Genomic DNA, 26,192 nt, shown 5'->3' on the forward strand with positions numbered 1-26,192 from the left:
CCCAATTTTGTAATAGTTTTATTAATACATAATAGCCACCTTAATACCAACATAATATTTGCAACATGCCCCATAGAACTATTTACTCTGCAATAGCATTTTATCTATTTTTTTTCCTGGACTGAACTAACACCATCAGGTGAATAATAGCCTTACATAGTCCATGTGCCTTGCTCATTAAATATTTGTTGAGAAATATGATTTTAAAAATTTCACCTGGAAAATGTTTGGTTTTGACTCTATAAGAATACAGAGAAATATTGTTTAGAAAAAGGACTAGTCAGAAGAATAGCATATACTTTTTCAGATCTGATATAAATTAATTTGAAAAGCTAAAGCTACCTTTCATATAGGAATGTAAATTTTGTCTTCCCTTTCTGTTATTTACCTTACTACAATGGCAAAATTAAAAATTATTTTCTCCGGGAACAATGTGACTCAATTTTTCACTAAGGTACATCCCTGAAATGATGTTTGAATTTAGTAGAATATAGGTCATCTTTATAATATGACTGACAGTAGGCAACTACTAATGATCATAGTTGAAGGCATTTGCAACACTGATAAATTTACTATTTCACTTGAGTAAGTTTGGACTGATATGGAAATATAAAAAAAATAAGATATGATTGAATTGGAGGGTCCTTTTCAATTTGATATTGAAATTGTGACTCCATGAGCCACAATTTTGGTAATATCTGCTTCTGATGCTATCCAGAATGTATTACAATGGTAAAAATCTTGACTGTACCTTATATTTCCCAGAACTTCCAGGTTTAAGAAGTCCTCTAATTCTATTTTTCATTATAATTAGATTGTTTTGCATATAATAATTCCTTACTGGAGGGGGTCCAGGACTGTGACTTCATACTTTCATCTACTTTTAATTTACCATAAGAGACAGATAAATGGGTATTTATCACAGGAGCAAGCAAAGACTTGAAATAATAAACTTCTGTTAGTAGAGAATGCTGGAAGTTTCTCCTCTAATGATCCTCCCTGTTGTTTGGGAAGAACAAAACCCAATTATTCTAGCATTCCAGAGAATCCCTAAGGTTGTACTTCTCAAGGAGATAATGACAGAAATTTTGGTTGGACCATAGCAATTTGGTATTCTGACATTTTTGTTATTATTTCTTGAGAGGAGAGAATACTCTGTGAATATTACTTATTTGTATCATGGTTGCTGAGTGAGTGATAGAGACTAATCATTCTGGGGTTCTTCTTTTTGTGTCTCAGGTTGATTTTCTGGAGCGTATTGGAACAAAATAACTTTTAATCAGAATAGTTCAACTGCTGTGTACATAGATTCAAACCAGGATATTTCCTAAATGGGTTCCACTAAGCAAAAGAACAAAATACACCAACACGTTTCAGGAATTTTCCTAATTAGCTCTTACCTTTTTGTCAGAAAGACAACAGCACTTCATCAGAGAGAGAAATAACAGAGAAAATTACACAAACTATTGCATGATTGTTTTTAAAAGGAACTAAGAAGAAAGAAAAAAACAAACAAACATGGCATGTGGCAATATGTACCAAGAAGGAAGTTAGGATTTAAGTAAGATCATATTATCTCATGAGCATGAGGAATGTATTAATGAGGCTTCCCTTCTCATATCTTTAGGTTCAAAGAAATGATGATTTGTCCACTTGGATACTCAGGAATGATGCCTAAGCTGAATAGATGTCCCACATAAATCTTTTAAAGCAATATAGAGTGGTAATTTAGATATGAAGAAAGTAAGACAAATTGCATATTCTTAGTGGACTTTTCCAGAGGGATTTGTTGAAACCAGTTTGTTTCTTCACATCTGTTATTGGTGTCACGAACCATTCTCTAAGGCACTTAGACGGGAGCAACCAGTTATTTCATTGTAGTCTTGGAGTTCAATCAGAAAGTTCCTGTAGGATATATCCAGGCATCATTTCATAGCAGCTAAGCAGGTATGCATGGATGGTTACTACTGCTTTGGAGGCCAGAAAAACATTTTCCCATCAGAATAGGAGCCTGGAAGCTTGTATAATGGCGGCAGTCACCAAAATGATTGTTTAAACACTTTTTACAGATGACACTAGAGTGACTTGTTAATTTTTGATTTTCCAAGAGAAATCCTAAACATCATGAAAATGGTAATTGATTTTTTTTTTCTATTTCAGAAGTGCAGAGTGAATAGTATTTGTAAAAATAGAAGGAAATAGTGTATTTGTGATTAAAAACAAACCTATAACTACTTTCTATATCTTCCAAAGTAACCAGTTCTGATCTGAAGAAAATATTCTACAACATTCTTGGTAGCTCCTAGCCCAAATCCAAAAAGTCACAGGGAATGCAGATAAGACTACTCTCCACTGATCCCCTAACCCTACAATTTTTCCCTACAATGTGCAACTGTGTTTTCTTTCTTTAGTTTTGCAAACTATATTACATAGACATTTTTTTTAAAAACCTCTACTTACCATCTGCATGACAGCAACCAGTTTTTCTGAAGTGGATCTTTATAAAACATCAAATGATTGAATGGCTTTTTACTAAACAAATGGGAATATAATGACCTGTTACCTGAGAGACTTATGAAACATTTCACAAGAATTTTTTTTTCTCAAGGAAGTTCTTGTGATAGTGGAGGAGGCATTGTTCTATGGATCTGAGTGCATTATTGTTTCCAAATAGCATTATCAGAAAATTTTGTTGCTCTGTCAGACCTTACCAGTTATGCTTTCTCATTAAAGTAAGGCTTAGGAGTAAAAAGAAAAATAGAGGAGGCACAGAAAGAAAAAAGGATTAGAACAGTAAAAGGAGATGAACAAGTTGCAAGGAAAGTGAAGAGGGAAAATATGAATTAGGGTGGATCACACATACCCCCCTCCCCCACACTAAAAATGAAATTTGAACTTCATGAATAATGAAGACCCATGTCGATGTTATCATCAGAAGGCCAGACAGTAATTTACAGAATTTTACCCTTATAAAATATGACACTAAATAGTTTTCTATTCCTGACTGAAATAATGGCTTTCTTCAGCTTCTTCTAAAAGTTGTTCTGCTGATACCTCTCCGAGGTTAAGCTTATTACCTCTTATTTCCTCACCATTCTGCTGACTCAAGTCTTGACTGACACCACTTTCCTCAGCCTCTTCTCTCTCACTGGAGATTTGAAGGGTGAAGTATCAAACTCCTTTTAATGACTTTCTTTATAGAGAACAGAAATTGAACTTTTTAGCCCACTCAACTTCATATACACTGCTCCTTTTCTCAAGAAATAATGGTAGCTGCTTGGCTAAGGCATGAAGGTGAAGAGGGTGCTTAACAGAACCCTCAGGGTAGACCTGGGTCCTTTGGATGTGTTAGCTATCATCAAGGACCAAAAAAGGCCTATGCTCCTGATCGAAACCAGTCTCTGGAAAAACATTATTGCTGAAAGCTGCTGAGGTGACCTAGCTTCCCTAGAATCAAATGGGCTTTGTCCTTTTCCACTGATGGCTCAAAAGCTATCCAAAGATTTCCCTAAGGAAGCTAACATTTCCCCCCAGATTAATGCATAGGCAGTATCATCCCTGGAAAATGAGTGAGTGGCCTATAATATGAAGACATTCCAGTTCCCTAAGTTTGAACTGGGTCTTTATGATTCTATTTGTTCTTAAAGCAATTCTCTTTTCCCTTCTACCTTATGTGCTGAATTGTCCAGTTATGTGAATGGGTTTCAGTTTAAGATGAGACAAGACCCAAACAATGCCTGAGAAAAATTCTGTGTTTTTTTAAAATCCATGTTTTTAGAGGCACTGAAAGACATTCTTGGCACCTGTAGTCTAAAAAATCCAACTACGAAATTTATAGTTTGCATTATTCTCAGTAGCAAACAGTTTGGTAAACTTTATATAATAAAGAGTCAATTTTCTTCTTATTGGTTGGAGTTAAATCCTGTATTGCTTCTTTTTGACTTTATCTCTTCTATTAATAATAAAGGCATCTGTGATCAGGTATTTTCATCCTTCTTCAATGCATTACTGTTCATACTTAGTATTGCACATTTGGTATTTTACCACTGCTGTAAATGAAGGTCCATGGTGCTGTTCAAACTGAGATCAGTAATATCCAAGAAATCACTGTTGAAGATGCTTGGTCCTGTGGCAGTGAGAGAACTAAAGTCTGTTGTAGAACTTGGTGGGGTAAGGTCTAGCCACTCCATAGTTTCCCAGGGAGATTCTGTTAAGCTCATCTGCAAACCTGTTCCATCTATGGAGGAAGGTGAAAGTTGAGGTTGTATGGGGGAGAGAGGAGCTGGCAAGATCTCATGAGAACCTAAAAGTTCATCTGTTGCTTTGTCAGAGAATCTATCCATAATCCCTTCAAACTGAGATTCCTCAATTCCAATTTTTAGAAGTGTGACATCGCTGACCTTGCCCAAGGGACTGTGAGAATTTAATAAGACTTCAAAGTGATTGTCACTATTAGTTGTGCAGTGATCAAAAGAGAGCTGGGTTGCTGAAGAGATATGCTCAAATGGGCTAGAGGATTTGTGGAGAAGACTTTGAGAAGATCCAGTTATCTTTTGTGCTTTCTGAAAACATGAACGATCTTCTTTGATATTTGCCGGCATTTCTGTTAAAACACAAATGATTACATTAGTTAGACTGTCCAAATTCAGGATAGATATGATGTAAAGATCTGAATTGAAGGTATTAATTCAATTAAGTCATCTTAACAGAAAAGAAAATCAAGTAAAAGATTTGTCCAATTTGTTTGCTAGTTTTAATACAGATTGGTATTTGACCAGGTGCAATAGCATAAATTTCTATTTACATATAACTTAAATAAATAGCTTAAAATTTGCTACATGAATTCAATTCTGTGTAGGTGAGCCAAAACATTAAAAATGTTCTCCTTTCTACTTGTTGCAAACAAGAAAGAAAGGAGATTTAATCTACACTAGAAGAAATTTAGGAGAGTTACAATGGAAAAAAATAGGAAAAGGGGGATAAATTAAAAGATAAAAAGAATGAAAATGGATGAGACAATAAAATAACTACAGGAAGGAGAGAGTGAGGAACTGTCTACCAAAGTGGCAAAATATTAAAGTTTTGTTCCCTTTTTCTCTGTTGGACAATGAGCATGGATTGGAAACTCAAGGGCAATGTAAATGCTAAAAAAAACAAGTTCAGTGCCAGTAATAGATGAATAGACTACTTTAGCTCTTTTTCTAACTTTCTAATCACCAATAAATGCATCGAAAATGGCAAATTGGTTGGTGCCACTTCCTGCCCTGTGAGAATACCGTACGCAATGGCTTCATACCTCCACTTTCAATGAGGACATCAAGGAGTTCATCCATCTGTTGACTTTGAATCATTTGCTACAATGAAAACCACATGAGAACAGAGCAGTTAGAAAGTCATTTATCCTGTCTACCAGGGTCAATCATTAGCTTTAAAATGGGAAAAAATAAATCAAAAGTCAAATTAAAGAAGCAGCTTTAATGTTTAGGGGAAAATTGAGTCAGAGTTCATTTTAAAGAAGAAAAAAATGAAGTTAAATGAAGGAGCACAGAAAAGGCAGAGTCTCCTTTCTTTTTAAAGGTTTCTATCTTTGGTGTATTATATATTTTTTAAGTAGGGAAGCTGGTTCTTACCCCCTTCCAACTTCACAATAATACTAACTTTTCCTTACTAAAATTTGGTACAAATAATTGATTGATATTCTACTAGAGTGAACTTAATGAATGTTTGAACTTAAAATTTTTTATTTGCATCTCAGCCCAAAATCTGGTAGAGATTTACTTTAAATATAGCAAATGCCTTTGAATAGAGGTAGAGTCTACTTGGCCTCCAGTTCTCTTGCTAGTTTTGAAGATTTATGTCTTGTCTTTATCTTGAATGTCAACTTTTTCTGGCTTTTCTGTTCATTTTTTAAAAAATGAAGCTCACTGATCCTGAAAGAAAGGATCCATTATTGAAAAAACATTTTCGAATAATTGAAAAAAATAATAACCACAATAATAGATAGCATTTGTGTAGTGCTTTAAGATTTGCAAAGCATTTTACAATATTATCTCACTTTGTCCTCACAAAACCCTGGAAGTTAGGTGTTATTATCCCCATTTTATAGTTGAGAATACTGAGGCAGGCAGAGGTTAAATGACTTACCCAGGGTCACCTAGCTGATCTGGGATTTGAACTCAAATCTTCCTGATATGAAGTCCAGAACCCTATCTACCTAGTTAACTTTAATGCTAAATTTTGGCTAGAGATTAGTGAAAATAAGGATTTTTCTCAGTCAGGTTCATGGGCCCCCTAAATTTGTCCATGTACTTTTTGAGGATGTGTGGACCTTGGTTTAGGAACCCCTATTCTAGAAAGAAAAAAATCATGCAGTTACCTGCTTTACTGCATCCTCATAAGTGGCAGGCTGTGTTACCTCTGAAAATCCTGAACTTGACTTTGAAAAAGTTGGGGATGGAATAGAAAGTTTTGGCCCTGCCTGACAAGAAGAATGTAAAACAGCCATCTGCATGAGGGAAATACAGGGAAAGGTGATCAATGAATAGCACATCTCTTTTTTGAAAGAGTAGTTCTAATTTTGGTAATCGAGATCAAAACAAAAACAAACAAAACATATTGTCTTGTGGTATGGGTAAACCTCCTAGCAAAATGTTTCCCAATTTATCAATCTCGATAGCATAGTCTCAGTTGTAGTTGTGGGAGCCTACTCTGGCTACAGTCTTGTCTTGTCTATATGCTTTCCTTTAGGAGGGGTTTCTTTCTCTGACAGCAAAAGAGTAAGAGGAGGAAAGGAAAAAATAAGAAGTTAAACACAAAGTCATAAAAGATCAAGAAAATTTCTTTTCTGCATCTTTCAATTAAAAAAATTATGTGTATTCCCAAAGAAGGGTAAGCCACATTTTGATTCCTTAAATTCAGCTTTATTTGATTCAAAAGGTTTACCTTATACACTTGTCTGGACATCTCAGTTTCTTTTCTATGGAGGCAACAACATCTTGCTTGGGAATAGGTTGCCATTTCCTTCCACTACTCTGTAACCAACCACTTCTCACTCGGGCCATAGAGATCTTTTTTGTTTGAAATTCTTCTCTCAAAGTCTTCTCGCTAGTAGAGATGCTCTCTTCTGCAGAGGAGATGTTTTCCGGCTATGCTCCTTATGCCCTAATACCTTTATAGCAATGACTACTCTCCAGAGTGGCTTCTGATTTTAGCTTCCACTGTGCACCTACATAAACCTTCCACCATGAAACCAAACAGCTTGTGGTTGTTGTTTTTATTGTTTTCCAAACATATCATACCTACTCCTCCTGCTATGATAATAGCGCTATTCATAGAAATTGAAGTCACAAGGAGTTGGTGTGTTGATAGATGCTGAGTTCAGTTTTGGGGTGGTGTGAACTGTAATGGTCTTCTTAGACTTCTGTGCAATCCCAGAAGGGGTCAACTAAATGGCTCAGTGGACAGAATTCTGGGCCTGGAGTCAGGGAGAATTGAGTTCAAATCCCACTTCAGACACTTACTAGGAGTGTGACTCTGGGCAAGTCACTTAACCTCTGTTTTCCTTAAACCACTAGAGAAGGAAATGGTAAATCACCTCAGTGTTCTTGCCAAGAAAACACATGGATGGGGACACAAGAGTCAGACACAACTGAACAACAATAAGCAAGGCAATGTGAGGGAGGAGCAATGGATTTTAAAAGAAGACATTTCCATTGTACTATCAGATTCCTGTGACATCTTCAAATTCATATCCCTCTGAGTCATATAAGTAACTCCAAAATGGATAAAATATTTGTTTTTTTAAATTTTTTCCTTATTTTATTCAGTTATTTGTTCTAATAAAGGAAAAGATTGGACAGGAGAAAGATTCAAGTGATGTCCATAAAAAATATTCCTAGAAGCTTACCTTGTGTTTTGTATCAGGGCTTTTGGAAGAAGTATTGACTCTGGTAACTTGCCTACTGTCTGGTTGGGTACCAAGGAAAGGAGTGTGGATATTGGATGACTCAGAAGAGAAGCCCGAAGTACTGCCATCTTGTACTCCTGAGCTCTACAGAAAGGAACAAGAGATAAAAATGACGTATCTTCAGATACAGCCTCAAGATCTATAGCTGGAAGGGATCTTAGAGGTTTCATCTCATTCCATCCCTAGTATTTGTTCCCATTATCCCAGCCCTCTCACTCATCTTCAATCTCTTCCTATACATTGGCTACTTCTCTAATATCTATAAACATATACAAGTCTTTTCCATCCTAGTACCACCTCTGAGTAAAAAGAAATAAACTACTTTTCAACGAATCAGTTTTAATTTTCTAATTATTCTAATTATTAGTCAGGTTTTTTTTCTTGTAATCGACTTTCCTACATTTGGTCTTGGTTCCGCCACACATCTAAAAATCGAGTAACTTAAGTTCAACTCAATATTTCCTAAAACTGAAACCAGGGTTATTTGACCTTTGACATATATTCCAATCTAAAATCCATGAGCCTATCTCCACAAACCAGTTCTCACTTTTAACTTCCCTAACTTTTTTAATGATACCATTTTTTTTCTATCAGGATCAAAATCACTGATTGATATTTTACTCCATCCTCCCCCCGGCTTTTATCTCTAATGAGTCTCCAAGTTCTGCTGATGCAGTTTCTAATTCATTATCTCAGCACCAGTCCCACTACCATTAGCCTGTTTCAGGCTTTTATTACCTTTCACTTGGACTATTGCAAAAGCCTATTAACTGGTCTTTTTAAAAAAATTCTTTAATTCATCCTATACTCATTGACAAATTAATTTTCCTAATACTGGCAGTTACATAGTTCTTTGATTATGTAACTCAGCCACCTAAAACATTGTCTCCTATGAAAACTACAAACTTCTTACCCTAGCAGTCAGTTCCACAATTTGGCCCTAACTACTATTCCAGCCTTAAAGCCCACAGCTACTATCATATACCCCATACCTCAAGTACTCTAGGCTACTCTCTGTTCCCTAAACTCTGTCTTCTTGGAATGCCACTAAAATCTGACTCCTTTGAAAGTAAGCTCAAGTTCTCTTCTTCATGATGTCTTCCCTGATCACAAGTCATTTAGTCCAAATTTATCTTTGACAAAGAATCCTTTCTATAATTGACTTATTAACTTTCAAGGAAGTATGTTCTATTTTTTTTATCAGCTCCAATTGTAAAGAACTTTTCTGTTTGTGGAGGTGAAATCTGCTTCTCAGAAGCTTCTAGCGTTTTTGCTCCTACTTCCTCCCTCTGAGACAAAGAAGAATAAATGTAATATCTCTTCCATATGTCACCCTTCAAATACTTGAAGAAAGCTTTCAGTCTTCTCTAACTCTTTTGCTTTCTAGTTTAAACAACCCCAAATCTTTGTATGATATGATATTAAACTCCTTTGCCATTTTGACTGCTATCTTCTGGGCATTCTCTAGATTATCATTGTTCTTCTACAGCATACAGAAGAGAACATAATACCACACATGTGGATGGAACAAGGTGAAATACAGTGGATTCATCATTTACCTTACTCAGTGGATAGTGCTGGGTTTACAATCAGGTCGGAAGCCCTGAGTTTAAATTGGAATTCAGACACTTAGTTGTGTGATTGTGGGTGACTCAGTCATCTTCTATCTGCTTTGGTTTCCTCAACCAAAAGTTGCCACTAATAATAACACCTACTTCTCAGAATTTTTTTAAGGATCAGATGAAATAATATTTGTAAAGTGTTTAATACAGGTAATAGATACTTAATAAATGGCCATTCTCTCTTTCTCCCACCACTGTTAAATGCAATTTAAGATCACATTAGCTATTTTGACTTCCATGTCATATTGTTGCCTCATATTAAAATTGCAGTGCACTAAAACTCCCAGAAATTTTTCTAGAAAGTAATTACCTCCCTACATTCATCCATCGTCAACTTATGCAGTTTATTTTTTGGAATTAATTTATCCCTATTGAATTTCATCTTAGCCTAACATTCTAATCTATCAATCTATAATCAGTTATTAATATTATCAATATTAATTTTTTATCTCAAATCATTCATTGAAATATGAGTTATCCTTCCCAGATTTGTGCTATTTTTAATATATGGTCATCATGTTATCTGTGCTATCATCAAAGTTCAATGAAGGGACAGAGTAATTTAATTGACAAAATTATCAAACAGCACAAGGCCAAGGTTTGAGGATACACCACTACAGACTACGCTCTAAAAAATAACATCCATCCAATCCTTGTGATATTCTTGTAGTTCTGACTCAGTCTGCCTAGTTGTAGTATCACCTAGCTCACATCTTACCACTTGTCCATGAAGGTAGCTTTGCTGAAATCCAGGCAAACTATAGATACAGTATTCTTCTCATTTACTAGTCTAGTAATGCTATGGAAAGTTAGAATGAAAGAAGTATGGCATAACAAAGCAAATGGCATTTGAGTAAACAGCATTATTTATAATACAGATAAATTACATTATTTATAATACAGATAAAATGCAGATAAAATTGCTTCCATACTCTATCATGTACTTAAATGTATTATTATCCCATAGGTTACCACACCAACAAGTGAGAGGAAACATACATGGAAGGGGCACATAAACAGAGAATATATGTGCCAGAGGAAGCCAAGGAGTAAGGAAAACTCAAACTGCCTCACAAATGTCCCTACTACTTCAACATTTCTAATTTTCTAGTGCTGCTTCTACTGCTACCTCCTACCTCGAACAGTACTGATTTCATCTTGTGATGTCATCAGGTCTTTACTGAGTTGCGGTCTTCCCCATATTTTTTTCTTTTTGCCATGTTGATTGTCCTCTACTAGTGTTTCAGTTGAGCTTCTTTTTCCTACCAAAAGTTGGATTCCAGTTGTTTATACAGTCTCTTTCTCTATGGGGAGGGAGTGTATTCAGCATATTTCTTCCATATCCCTAGAACTATTGCATAACTTATTCTTAATTAAGCCAAGTTGACTTTTTGTAGTCATTACTTCCTTTTATGGACTTGAATAATCATTCCTTTAATAATTTGTTCAAGAATTTTACCAGAAAGCAAATTCAAGCTCACTGGACAAAGTTTGTGGACTCTGTTCACCCCATCCTCCCTTTAAATCAGGACACCATTTGTCCTTATTTAGCTCTATATCAGTCTTTCCAGTATCACTGACAGAGGCTTAGAAATAACATCTGCCAGTGCTTTTAATACTCTGAAATGTAGTTGCTTGATCCTTGTGAACTAACTCATCAAGTACAGCTTGAACTCCTATCTTCTGTCTTATCTCATTCTTTAAATTCCTAGTAGCCATTTTCACCCATTTGGATCTCATCCACTTGATGTATTCACTCTCCCTTCTGAAATGAAATAGCATACTGGAACTTTCTTATCATTTGTACTTTTATTATCCCTACTCCTAGGTTGTAAGGTCTTTGAAGTCAGGGACAATATTTCATTCATCTTTTAATCACTCATGGTATCTAGCATACCCTCAATAAATATTTGTTCAATGTGTGAAGTAGCTTTTCTCTTGAAAAATAATCTTTGAAATAGTTTCACATTAGCATAATGAATAACCACATAATGTTGGTTGAAAACCTTTTCATGTTACTGTGATGGCTTGCTCAAGGAGATGGGGAAACCACCAAAGCAAAATGACAATTTAGAAATAAGACCAGTTGCATTTTAAGCACAATGACACTTTGATATACAAGTAAATAATAAGATTCAAATAAAAGTCCTTCAAAAGCCACCTTGGGAAATTATACACATATTTTAATAAGGCTGACCTTGTTCATTTTTTTTTTCCATTCGAGCTTTTCACTGGGAATTTCCTTGAGATCCTGGGTACATTCTTTTGAATATTTTCAGGGAGGGCAAATCTGCTCCTTTGACTTTAAGAACTAACTGAATGATCAGTTTGGCTAGTCCCTAAAATAAAATCTATTTTCAAAAGATTTACCTACTGTGAAAATATTCAAAACCATATGTCTAGGCTTCCAAGGCAATTTCCAAAGAGGAGTTTCAACCAGTAATCATAACAATAGTAATATTAATTTTATTTATTATATAATGTGACATATTTTCTATATGACATCGGTTTAGATGCTGAAAACCATAGCCCTATGAGGCAGTAGGTGGCACAGATATATGAAGGGATTCAAATGCCTAAGAGAAGACTTAATAGTTTATCTTAGAGGCAATGGTAAACCACTAGAGCTTCTTGGGCAAGAGAATGACATGTTAAGACCTGTACTTTAGGAATAGCCATTGGCAATTGTAAAGAAGGTGATTTAGAGCAGCGAGAGATTACAGTCTGAACTTTTACAAAAGTCCAGACAAGAGCACATGGGTCTGAACTCTGTTGGTGGCTATGTGAATGGAAAGGGACAGACAGCTTTTATTTCACTGAAGCATTCATGCAGCTAATTCAGGACAGGACAGAACTAAAACATAGTTTCTTGGTACTTGACTCGATATTCTTTTTATATTAGGAGAACTGTCTTCAAATATTTGGTGAGCTGTCAGGTGGAGAAAAGTATGATGTTACTCTATAGAGCAGAGCTGGGATAATATGGCAATATTGTTACAGTATTAGACTTAGGGTCAGGAATACCAGTCTTGTTTCAGGTACATACTATCTGCATGACCTTGAAAAAGTCACTTAAACTCTATGAGCCTCAGTTTCCTTATTTTTAAAATGCAAGTACTAATAACACCTACCTACCATGTTTGTGAGGACCAATGAGATAACATTTAAAGTATTTGATAAAATTCAAAGTATTACATAACCGCTAGCTATTAATATTATTATTATATCACACTTTCCTTTGTGTTATAGACCAGAATTAGAAAAGATCTCAATTTACATGTTACAATTCTCTACTAGATTGCGTAATCTTAGAGAGAAGCTCTATGGCTGTCTTGTTAAGTTTTGTACCTTCCAGAGAACCCAGCACAGTGACTAGCAAGTAGCTGATACTTAATAAATCTTTTAAAAATTGAATTGACTCCCTCCTAAGGAAGCCCAGCTAAGCTCAAGACCTTTTTATGAGGGAATGTATGGAGAGAATTTCTCAAAGCCTATCCTAAAAACTGAAATGATCATCTCTAGCTCTTTAGCAGTTCATTCTTCATGAATTTTATATATCCCTGAAGCTCCTTACCTGAAGTGAGCACATGTGGCTGCTGGTTTGTGAGAGGTCACTGTGCTTTTCTCCTTGGGAGCTAAAAGATGAGGAGAGGTGGTAATGGTTGTTGGGTGATGGGGGCCGACTGACACATTGTGGACTTTTTACAGCTCCAAGTGGGGAATGTTGGGGAGAATTCTGAGGGCTAAGAAAAGAGGAAGAAAGTACTTTGGTCTGGCCCCCAGACTCTACAGAATGACTGTTCAGAGGGGAAAGAAGCTGAGTAGGTTCTCGAGTACTTAGTTGTTTCTCTGAATTATTAGTGTGTATTTTCACGGATGTTTGTTTTGACGGAAAAGGGCAACTGCATACAGTATCTTCTTTCTTGATGGCAACACCAAAGAAATGTGTCTGGGATTGTTTCTTTTCTATACAATTGTTCCTCTTCTGCTTCTGAAGTTGCATCCTCAGCTCTTCTACTTGTCTTTGCTCTTGCTGTAGCTTCATGGTAAGTTCATTAATCACCTTTTGCTTCTCTACTAACATCTTGTCCTTCTCGGAATCGATCCCATCTAAATCAGACTGGATGCATCCCCCATTGAGGCTGCTCATGAGGCTCTCCTCTGCACAAAGGTGGACAGGAGAGGGCTGCAGAACAAATGATGGTGAAGTGTCATTGAATGTATCTGGTAGAGAGCCAGTGACTGAGACATCAGATGAAGCTGGGGAAATGGGTGGTGTGGAACTGGTGCTGCCAAAGTGATAGAACCCATTGGATAAGACACTAGTAGAAGAGGACTGATAACTGGTTAGAGTATTGGCTGGGTTGACAGGAAAAGTGATCGTCGTTATATCAGTAAAGTTTGGTACTGTGTTCCCAGGGCAGTCCTGGAAGGGTCGAAGACGATTCATGAGGGCTGTTTTGGTGCCTGATACAGGTAGGCCCCTTATTCGAAGCTGTTGTCTCAATTCAGAGACCTAAAGGAACAAAAGAGTTTAGATTAATTTTTTCACTATACACATAAAAAAAAATCTGTTACTAAATGTGCAATGTAATGTCATTAAGTGTGTAAATGTAACTACATTATTAACTAGCAACACACATTATATAATTAAAATTGGCACATGCTGAGTTGAATTTTCTTCTATTCTTTTTCCTTTAGATATATGTTAAAATATATGAGTTTGCATAGGGGATAAATGGTGGTGCATATGTAACAGGGTTAGAAAGATGAAGCCCACTTGTAACACTATACATTAGAGTCAACCAATCTATTTATAGGTTGTAAACCTATCTCCTTTCTTGTTTCCAGGTTTAATCTCATTTTCCTGAGTCCTAAGAGTATTTTTAGATATGTCCTCATTAATTACTAAATTACCACAACTCTCTTATTAGTCACTGAATCTCTAAGCCCTTATCTCACTTCATCAAATATTATTTCAGTACCTGTGGAATCCTCCTGTCCCCCTAGTAGTTGTTATTTTTCTCACAGGAAAGAAAGAAGATTATTCCGTGGGAAACAGGGGGTCAGGTAAGGTAATTAAAAAAACTATTACTTAAAAATTTTAATGCCATCCCTTTGGAACTATTCTTTTTCGTGTGTGTGCTTGTGTTTGGATTCCCAACACTAACTCAGTGCCCTAGATGCATGAAGTTCTTAATAACTCTTTTATCACTATTATTAGTTGTTTCATTTGGAAATGCATTCAGAAAACTGGTGGCATGGAGGAGAGAATTGAAAGGGAAAGGCAAAGTGGCTAGCAGCCATTGAAATGGACTCAAGCTTTGAATGCCCTCTCGTGGCCCTTGGTGATATTGCAATCTTCATAAAGGTTGATAGACACATTTTTTCAGGTTAGAAAGGAGACATTTTAAATAATATAATATTTGGTGACTAACTCAGATATATTCACACTTTGAGCCATTCCAAATCAACTTGGCTAGATTTGAACCCACATGACAGCCGTGTGTATGTGTAAGGTAGGTAGCACCAAGCAAAGCATCACATAAGGAATCAATGTTAGATCCTTGCATTGATTGCAATGCCTTGAATTGAGTAACTCTTAAGATTGACACCTACTCTCATCTCTAAGGTTTTCAAAATATTGTAGAGAGATTTACAAAATCACATATTCAAGACCTATGATCTATTTTGAGTATAGATGGGGGTGATGAATCGATCACAGAATCTCAGAGTTAGGAGGACTATTCATCTTCTTACCTGAAACATAAAATCTTTCTACAGCTTTTCTACCAGTTTCCACTTGAATTCTTACAGTCATGGGGTACTCACTACCTCTTAAGGCATCTCCTGTTGGACAAATCTAATTGTTAATGAAAGTTCTTTGTATTATGTTGAGGTGAAATCTGCAGCCCCTTAGCTTATATTAACTGTACTTCTCCTGTTTGGGGACAAGCAATTAGTCAGCAGACACTTTTAAAGCACCTATTTTTTGACAGGAATTCCGAAAGACAAAAATTAAACAATCACTTCCTTCTGAAAGTTTGCTTTCTATAATGAAATATATTTGATCCTTTGTGAAAAATGCAATCCTTTTAAATGAGATAAGGCCATTCTGCATGAAAAAATCTTGCTAATTAGTAAGTAATATCATTTGGGAGATTATTTCATCATTAAATAATCATGTTGCAGGTGGTATTCTGACTTGTTCCATAAAACCTATAGGTTTACATTCGTCTACGTTCAAGATAAAATATACAAAATTCTTGACTCTCACTTTTGCACTCAACCTCAGTGGTGTATTACTTTTGTTTTCCTCTTGAATTGCAGTAATTTTTCTAGCAGAAGATGTGCTTATCCTATAGTCGGAGAAACCGAATCAGAATCACAATTAGAAAGCTTCTCATAGTTCAGAGAACCTGAAAAGAAATGCTCTTTATAAGGTCCTAGACAAGCATTTGCTAAATATATTTCAAGAATTCAATTATAAGAAACTAATTACTTCTCGAGGCAACTTATTTTTATTTCGAACAGCCCTAACTATTCAAGTTTTCCTTATATGCAGATGAAATTTGCCCTTCTTTAACTTGAACTTACTGCTTTTAATTTTATTCTCTGCAGCTAGACAGAACAAATCAAAACTCTCTCCTTCATGATCAAATATTTGAAGATAGGTATCATTTTTATTCTTCTCCTTTCCCCATTCTTCTTTCCCAGCCTTATCCCTACTATTCTCTGTCCCCCTGGTTTTCTTCTCCAGGCTAAATGTTCTCATTTCCTGCAAGTGATCTTCTGTGACATGGATATGAGTGTGCTTACCATTTTCCTACCCTGAACATACTCTACCCTATTAATGTCTTTCCTAAAATGTGGCACCAGAATGAACATACTATTCCAGATCTAGATACTATGAACAGATGATTTTGTAGAAAATCTTTTGGTTGTAGCCACCAAAATGTTAGTAAAATGCCAGTAGAGAATTACGAGTGTGGGAGTACTTAGCCTCATATATGACTTCTGGTTAAAGGGATAAGATCTGTGTATTGATTTCTAACATGCAGTGTGACTAAAGTGTTGACCTCAGAGTCTGGATGATTACATGGAGAAACATCCTTTCCCAAGTTCTGCTTCTGAAGCATACTAACTATGTGACAATGGGCACATCATTTAACGTTCTAACTCTCTATAAGATAGAGGCAAACTGTAAAGCAACATAAGGAATTTACACAATGGGAGTTTCCTGAAATGATGAAATCATACTTCCCCACCTTTGAAAATGTATTGGCTAAGGATTGTCTTTATAGATTTTCTCAAGGAAAGGAGTCAATTTACCACTAACTTCAATTATTTTATATTATATAATACATCATTAGTATGGAGCAGGGAGTTCTAAAAAGTGGTTGATGACTGGAATGTTATAAAGTGACACAATTCCCTCTCTCCTCCACCCCAACACACATATAGACTGCTATTGTATTACTCATATAATATTTGGTGATTGTTGGCTACATAACTTTTTTTAGTCATCATCAAACTTATACCTTCAGATCATCCAGATTTGATGGAAGAGGACCCAGCTTGAGAGAAGAAATGCCAGTTTGTCCAGAAAAAGTGGTTTTGGCAGGAGACAGAGGAGTATTGCTTATGGAAACTGATGAGTTTGGATTTCTGATCAACTCTTCATTGGGTTCCCTAAAAACAGACAATGGGATATTTTTAGATAACTGCATAGTTTATCTGGTGCACAGTAAGTATTTAGTAAACAATTGTTGGTTGATCGATCAGCCAGGCAGTATATTTTCATTTAGCTTCTTTCGTAACAATTAGGTTCTGGGTGTTCATAATTCAGTACAGGAAAGTTTAGAAGCTTGACTATAGTGAAAACTAGGCATATTTTCCATCAAGAGATAAGAAAGAATGAACAGGGAAGAAATTAATTTATCTTAAGTTTATAGTGAGCTAATGACAAAATTTGGGACTGTTTTTGAGGTCTTTTTTTTTTTTTTTTTGGTCTCACCCATTCAATTGTACAGTTCTTGGATATATTATATCAATTACTTAGACAACTTCCCCTTCCCTTCTAAAATAATTTCAAATTGAAAGAAATTAGAAACATTTTCTCTTTTCTATGTGGAGTTTCCCGTCACTGTCTTTGTTCTAAATATAAGTGTTACTTTGTCTTATCTAATATATGTTTTCTGAAAAGTGGGGCCAAACAACTGTCTTTCATAAAATTAAAGCCATATTTTAAATGTAAATGCCTGTTATTCAAAGGAATTCTTGTATAAACCTTTGTCATTTAAGAAAGAATCCATTTGTGATGTAATGTCCCAAATTTATTTGACTTATAAGTTCATATTTTATATATTGGATTTTGTTAAAGCTGGATATAGTGAAATTGTAATAGGAGAAATGATCTCCTTTGTTTCCTTCCAAGAATTAACAGCACTCCTGGAAATATGGTGTGCTTGCTCCCTTAAGGTCAACACCTTTCCAGGGTAAAGTTATTCCTTGACTATTCAATTCTTCCCCAGCATCTTTTAGAGTTTTGATTGCTTTGATAGGAGTCTAGAAGTGAAGATTCTCCTGACTTTGTAATTTTCTCCTTCCTTTTATTTCTTAATGCCACTTTAATTTCTGCTCACTACCACTTCTTTTGGAGACAGGAAAATAGAGGACTGGATGATAATTTTGTGAGCTAGCGAAACATAACAATTGTGATATGAGGGGGAGGCAGACCAAAGTTCAGACTGATCAGCCAACAAGCTACAGTGACTGCTTACTCAATACTGTAAATTGCCTGAAGAGATAAAATATAATTCTTGTCCTCAAAAAGGTTAAAATTTACAAAGAGGAACACACTGGTATTATTCATTCTAGGTCAGTGGTTTAGTGGAATGAGGTATCTTTATAGACCCAGAACTTCCTACCCTGAAGGATTGCTCAGTTTTATTCATCATTACTTCTCTCCAGACATATGTCCCCTAATGTCCTTAAAGTTCATGGTTTGGTCTCAATGCTCTGATATCAGACATAGCTGGGAAAGCTGGGAAGACAAAGTTAGCGCAATAGAAGACAGTATACAACCAGATACAGAATAATGAAAGGTAGCATGCAATCAATGGCTAAGTGATATACAATAGGTAACTATCTCTAGGGCAGGAATGATGGGAAGGAAGAAAAAAAGAAATTTACATGACACTTTTGTTGTATATTTGAATGTAATAGCAAGTTGTGCACAGTGGATTTTTCAGTTTCATGTACAATCACCCTTTTATTGTACTGTTATGGAAATATTTGTTTTATTCCATAAATTTCAAATAAAATAAAATAATAACATAGAAATGAGAGATTGTGATGAGTTCATTAGCTTCCCATTCCCTTCAACCAAGTCTCCTAAATTGACTCACTTTAGCTGTGCTTGATGATGTCCTGGGTAGCTGAATCTTTGTTGCTGTTGCTGTTGGCTGAGGATTTGTAGTTGTAGAAAAAGTTGCTGCTGTTGCAGAAGCCTAGCATAGGCAGAGTCCATGGGTGGAGGAGACTTTTCTGCCTTTTGGTCAGGTGGAATGTATTGGTGATATTTTAGCTTCTTCACTTTTGGTTTGGTGTCCTTTGGCTTTTTGTGACGGTTCTTGCTATCGCTAAAGGGCTTAGACTGTAAGGGATATTGGAAAAATAGCATAAAAATTAGCAGATATACAAGAGAATGAAGGGATACTATGGAAAATATGATGGGAAAAATCTCTTTGTAGGGATGTTTTTGAATTACAAAAACAAAATCCAAAATAATAAAAGGCACATGGCACCTGGGAGAGATGTCTTCTAAGGAGAACGGGCCACGCTAAATCCTCACTCTCAATCTCACTTACTAAACTAAAAATATTCCTTCATGGTGTGTATTGAGAGTTCTGGTCAGCATGTAATTTAGACCCCTCCCACTCCCCAAGTTGAAAGATGATTGGAGGAAAGCACACTTTTTATAACTTAAATGACAAAGAATGTACACACCATTGCCAAGATTTACCATTTCATAATAGCTGACATTTTTATGTTTTAAACTGTACTCTCTCTATATATGTGAATATACATATATATATGTATATATATATAAAATCTCACCTGATCCTAACAAAAAAATCCTTTGAGATAGGTATTACAGCTATTATTATTCTCACTTTACAGATAAAGAAATGAGATTCAGATACATTGTCAGAAGCAAAACTTCCCTGTCAAGGTAGTACAGTGGAAAAAACACTGGTTCTGGAGTCAGAGGATCTGGGTTCAAATGTTGCACCCGTGGGAGCTTAAAGTCCCTTAAAATCCTTGAATCTTATTTTCCTCATTTGTAAAAATTACAGAGTCAGATCAGATGACCTCTGAGGTTGCTTCCAGCTCTATGATCCTATGACTGCCAGTCCACTACCAAATTATGTTGGCTTTACATGAAACCTACATTGAGATTTGGATACAGTTTACTGACTGTAAGGCCACTCCCTATACCAGGATTTAGTCAACCTAAAATAGAGTAAAGGAAAAATGTGAAAGTTTGGTTAATTTGAAGATGTCACGAAAATATATTGAATGAAAAATATTGATGATATATATATGAATTATATACCTAATGACAAATTATATCTATATATACATACATATACATATACACATACACACACAAATAGGCAAATAGGATAGTGGTAGTCTTAGTAGATCAAAAGGAGAGATAGACAATAATTTTCTTCTAGAATGTGGCCAGGAGAAGAATTCCATTGATCTGTCTTGCCAGTCAGCCCATTAGGGGAATAACCAGAAGATGAAACTTCTTTTTTTTACCCATATTTATCCCAACGAAGGAGTTTCAAGGAATGAACGTTCAGGAGAATTTTTGCCATTCTGTGGCAAATTCTGTCTTGTTCCTCTTCAACTCTACCCCCCAAATGATAAATACATAGAGAGGTCTGAGAATGAGAGTTACTGTCCCATTGAATTCGGGAACAAATATGTATTTGGGAGGGGGTGGGTAGAATAGGGCAATTTGTTCCACGTTCTTTGAATAAGAGAGGCAGACATGGTATAATGCATAAAGTTCTGGCCTTAGAGCCAGGAAGAAATGGGTTTGTGTCTTGCCTCTGAAATATATTGCCAGTATGTCTCTGGGAAAGTCACTTGATTTTTCAGTGCTCTAGACATCTTTAAGACTATAATAAAATTTTAGATCTAGTCCAGTATCTATCCCCAGCTAAATGGGTCTTTCTTATTCAAATGTTTATAGCAATCTGCTCTATGCACATGAGACAATGTAGAATAATTTTCTTTGTGAGCATAGAAGGACACTGGCTTTCAATTTTCTATCTCTCTCTAGCCATTTTGGAAAGTAGTTTGATGTTTTCCCTTTTGACCCAGCAATATCGCTATGGAGACCATCCCCAAAAGATCAAAGATATTGGGAAAGTATTCACATACACAAATATATTTGTAGTAGTTCTTTTTGCGGTGACAAAAAAACTGGAAACTAGGAAGTGTCCTAGTCCAAAATCTAGAATGGCTAAACACATTTATGAAAGTAAAGAAATATCATTGTACTGTAAGAAATGATGAATGATACATAGAAAGACTTTTATGAACTGATTCAGAGTGAAGAAAACAGAACTTAGAGGATGATGACCTACTAACAACCTTAGCTTTTTACTTCAGGCCCTGTTTGGTATCGTTATTCTAATCTGTAATGTCTTCTCTATTACATTTTATTTATTTGGCTTCTAGTTATCCTTTAATGTCCAACTCAAGCTCCACTAACTCTAGTGCCTACTAGAGCTTTTACCTCTAGTATCTATAAAGGAATTACATGTGAAACAAGAGTTGTGCAGTATTGGTAGGCAATGATGTATAGCAACTGACATCACTGGAGGGAATAATAATTTTAGTGAGATCACAAATCCAAATGAGTATTTGAGTGCTCTTAAGAGAGACTTTTAAAATTGTCCTTTGTTTACATGAAAAAATATAACAAAAATCTATAAATTCTAGGTTAAATTGATCTATCTTATTAATTCTAATGCCAGCTATGTATATTTGAAAAATAGTAATATTTATATGTGTAAGACATTTTAATTCTATAAGATTATTTTTTTAAATTCTAAAGAAGATATCTTTATTTCATTGAATCATGCCACACAATCTTTTTAGAGCTAAACAAAGGGCAAAATTTAATAAAAGGAATAATATTAACTGGGTAGATCAAGGTAAATTAACTCAGCGTCCAGGAAGCTTCTGTACAACCCAGAACTCAGAAAGCTTATTCTGAATCACAGGAAGAAACAATCAGACTGAGCAGTTCAGTGCCTAGGGAGCTATTGTCCAAATACAGAAGAACCACGTCAGGAAATAGGGCCAATGCAACACTTGGGAAGTAAATCAATTGGGGTGTTGTAAGAAGTATGCTACCAGCACAATCAATAATATTTGGCCAAGGTCTGTCCAGGTCACACCAAGGATTGAAACCAACTCTGAGTTCAAGATTGTTCAAGGAGAAAGAACTGATACATACTCTTAAGTCGAGTGGCACTGGCTTCCTGACTATTTCATTAACAAGACATTACTTTTCTTGGGTCTAGGCATTTTCTCTGGCCTTCTCCAAATGCTTGGAACACTCTTTCACTCATTTGTATAAAATAATTACTCTTTTTAGCTGTTCCTAAATAGTTTTGCCTTTTTAGTTTATTTTTCCATACATACATTTGTATAAATCTCGTGTGTACTTGGCTGTTGGCATGTAGTTTTCCCTATTAGAATGTAAACTCCTTGAGGACAGGGACCAAGTTTTGCCTTTCCTTATATACTCATAGTTACCATAGTGCCTAGCACATAATACATTACTTAATAGTAGATAATTTTGAATGAAAAACAAAAAAGGACATTTAATGAACTGCCAGACTTTCAGGATTTTGTTAAAAAAAATAACAACAACCTGAACTTAGAAGATTTGACAGATGAGATCCAAAAAAAATATAAGGTAAAGACTAATTACAAGTGATTCAATAATATGAAAAAATGTAAAACATATGTCAAAGATTGTTATTAGTAATTAGGTAGTTCGAAAGAAAGATTGTGGTAGTATGATATGATTCTAAAAAGTAAAACTGTTTGGGAAAAGGTGAAAAGAGTAATTATACAAATGAAGTGCAAGAGGAAGAACTGGCACAGAGGAATTAGATGGGGAGGAGGGCTGGTAGTTCTGGAAACCTACTTTTGTCAGGAATGGGTTTAAGAAGGAACAATACATATATATTTAGAAGAGTTTGAAAGTCTTCTAAATTCAGAAGAAGCAAACCAGTAAGGGAATAGGGAGTGGGGAGAGGACAAGGGAAGGAACTCTAGAGCAGAAGATGAAGGTGAGGGAATAGGTGCCAGAATTGGGTGTTTAGATTTATGAGAATGGGAGGATAGGGCTGAGGGCTGGAATGTGATAAGCAAGTAATAAGAGGACAAGGTCTTGAAGTAAAGTAGAGGAGGCAGGAGGGATAAGAAACAACACAAACAAAAACAAAGATCAAGAGTAGAATGTGTTTGGGAAAGTATATGACTATACATGTATGTATGTATGTATATATGTATAGCTGTAGAGAAATATACCTACATTTATTTTAGCCTTTGGGGGAGGAGGAGAAGGGACAAAAAACAAGTTAAAAATGCAACCTTACACAGCAGGGACAAAAGAAAACTTACAGGAAGCAAATAAAAGATAGACAGCTCTCAACGCAACATATAGTATTTATCATTTAGGCTTTCTTGAAATGAAAATTTATTGTTACATATTCTGAATCCTCTCATATTCTCCTATGTATATGGCATGGTTTTTTTTCCTTTTTATTACTTTGTATTTAAGTTTCAATATTTAAGTTTATGATATGTTTTTGTTTCTTTTCTCTGTTTTACATTTGAATTCTGGCGTTTGAATCTAAAATAAAATTAAAAAAAGAAGATGCAGGGGTATGAAAGGTCACCAGCCTCACTCTCTTGTCCAGAGCCATCTGGGGCCAGTGATAAGATATAGATCAGGATGACTGGAGATGGCTCTGCAAGAAGATTAAAAAAGAGAAAAATATCAAGTTCTGAAAAGCTTAAAAGGACAACAGTTTTTTAAATATTTGATCCTGGAGGCTCTAAAGAGCTACTGGAATTATTAAATGCAATATTTAGATCTGCACTTTAGTAGTGAAGTCGATGAACTATAATGAAGAGAGACATGTGGAAGGAAGAGGAACTAGAAGGGTAGTGGCAATCCACGTAAGAGACAATGAGAGCTTGCACTAGGGTGGCAAGTATGAATGGAAAGAAAGGAATATACAGAAGAGATGTGAAAGTAGAAATGACAAGACTTGACAACAGATTGGCTGTGTGGAGTGAGTGAGAAGAATGAGGGATGACACAGATTGGGAGCCTGGGTGAGTAGGAGGATAGTGGTACACTTAAAAATAATAGAGAAGCTGAGGTGGGACTTCATTTAAAAGGAAAAGTATTGAGCTCTGTTTATGGCATATAAAGTTTGAAATTTTTATGAGACATTCAATTGGAGCTGTTCAAGAAGCAATTGATGACATAAGACTAGCAGTCAGGATAGATGTTAGGGTTGGCTCTGGCAATTGTCTACATAGAGATGGTAACTAAGCCCATGGGAGCTGATGAGATCGTCAACAAAGATAGTACAGAGGGAGAAGAAAAAAAGGGTGTAGGACAGAGTCCTGGGGGGACACCCATAGTCGGTGGTATCTAGAAGAAGATCTAGTAAAGGAGACTTAGAAGAACCTTTAGAAAATACATTTTGGGGCAATTTAGAGGCAAAGGAAATCTTCCAAATAAATAATGACAAGAAGAAATATTAATCCTATCTTTTAATGAATACAAAGCAATTTTAATTATATTCATCAAAGAGCCTTGGAAGAAAGAATGAAAAACTAGACTAAATAATCAAATATTAATAATCATAATAAAATTTAAGTGATTTTTAAGAACAAATTATATAAACATTTTTATTCACAATTTTATTAGAGAATATTCCAACAATAATATAATACACCAAAACTTTTTGATGAAGTTAAATAATCTTTGGGGGATAATTTCTATCTCTAAGCACATTAATCAATAAAAGATAAAAAGAACAAATCAGTTAATTGGAAATGAAACTAAAAAACTTCAAAAAACTAGAATAGCAAGAATATCAGAAAATTCTAACCACCAAAGCAGAAATCATGAAAATGAAAGGACAGATGAACAAAATTGAAATAAAAAAGAAGAAAAACATTGACAAAAGTTGGAACTGTTTTTTTGAATGAACTATAAATAAACAAATAGCCACTCTTATTTTAGGAAAGAAAACTAAATAGCATTAAAAATGATAAAGGAGAATTTATAACAATTTAAGAGTAAAAAGAAATTATTAGAAATTATTTTGCACAATTATATACTAACTAAACTGAAAATTTAGATGAAATGTGTTAACATTTATAAAATGTAAAGTACCTGGATTAACAGAACAAGGGGTTACAATAATAAGGCTATTTTAATAAATCAACATCAGAAAAAGACACTGAAGGAGCTAAATGAATTTCTAAAGTGGAAAAGTAGGACCAGATGAATTTACAAGTGTATCGTATCATATAAAAAATTCAAAGAAAAATTAATCTAATAATATATGATTTGTTTGAAAAAATATAAAAAGCAGGGAATTTGAAACTTTATATTATGCAAATATAGTCTTGTTGCTTAAAATGGAAAGAAACAAAGCAGAAAAAGAATACTATATAGCAATATTTTAATGAATATTGACAATTTTTTTAAAAATTATGAGCATACATACATACATACATAATAACATCCATCCATACATATACATGCATATGTATGTGTATATGTATATATATGTATGTATGTATGTGTCTATGTATGTACTATGCTCAATTTGTATTTATATCAGGAATGCAGAATTGGTTCAATATAAGGAAAACTGTAAACATAAACAAAAACAATAAAAAAATAAAACAATATGCCTAAATCAATATATGTCATATAAACTTTTGGAGAAATACAATAAATAACCAAGCATAGGAATAAATGCATCTTTCTCTTATATGGTAAGTAATATCTATGTAAAATGCAGAGCCAGCATTACATACAATGGAGAAAGCCTATAGGAAATTCTCAGAAACTGTTTTGCCCATTTATATGCTAAAATGTAATAACTTAGAAGAAATAGATGAGCAGGTACAAATAACCAAAAAAAAGGACTATTTTAGCAACCTAATATTGGAAAAAGAAATTTTTTAGGCCATAAATTCTCCCCCTCCCAAAAAAACCTTCAAAAAACAACCCTCTAGGAACAAATGAAATTATAAGTAAATTCCATCAAACATTCAAACAACAACAAATTGCATTGCATAGTCTGAAATGTTAAGAAAATAATTCATCCTTCTAAATTCTTTTTATGACACAAATATATTATTGATATCTAAGCAGACCTATATTCCTAATGAACATTGACAAAAATTGCTTTAAAAATATAAGGAAGTAGGCCACAACAGCATATTAGAAATATGATATACTTTGAC

General features: G+C 34.9%; 1 protein-coding gene across 23 annotated transcripts in view; it reads right to left on the reverse strand.

The window, feature by feature from the left end:
• Nucleotides 1-1,258: 1,258 nt before the first annotated feature.
• Nucleotides 1,259-26,192, reverse strand: part of MYOCD (myocardin) — a 167,189-nt gene continuing 142,255 nt past the window's right edge. For 22 of the 23 annotated variants that reach the window (XM_072645054.1, XM_072645047.1, XM_072645036.1 and 19 more), the window contains 6 exons: nt 18,999-19,246; nt 17,130-17,280; nt 13,163-14,104; nt 7,907-8,050; nt 5,297-5,354; nt 1,259-4,603 (listed from right to left, as the gene is read on the reverse strand). In XM_072645054.1, coding sequence (XP_072501155.1) covers nt 4,041-4,603; nt 5,297-5,354; nt 7,907-8,050; nt 13,163-14,104; nt 17,130-17,280; nt 18,999-19,246 — 2,106 coding nt within the window. In that variant the 3' untranslated portion in view covers nt 1,259-4,040. Of the gene's footprint in view, nt 4,604-5,296; nt 5,355-6,376; nt 6,506-7,906; nt 8,051-13,162; nt 14,105-17,129; nt 17,281-18,998; nt 19,247-26,192 lie in introns of all 23 variants that reach the window. The other variant, XM_072645056.1, reaches the window with a different exon arrangement.

Source organism: Notamacropus eugenii, chromosome 2 (genome assembly GCF_028372415.1).
Source record: "Notamacropus eugenii isolate mMacEug1 chromosome 2, mMacEug1.pri_v2, whole genome shotgun sequence".
Classification (NCBI taxonomy): Eukaryota; Metazoa; Chordata; class Mammalia; order Diprotodontia; family Macropodidae; genus Notamacropus; species Notamacropus eugenii.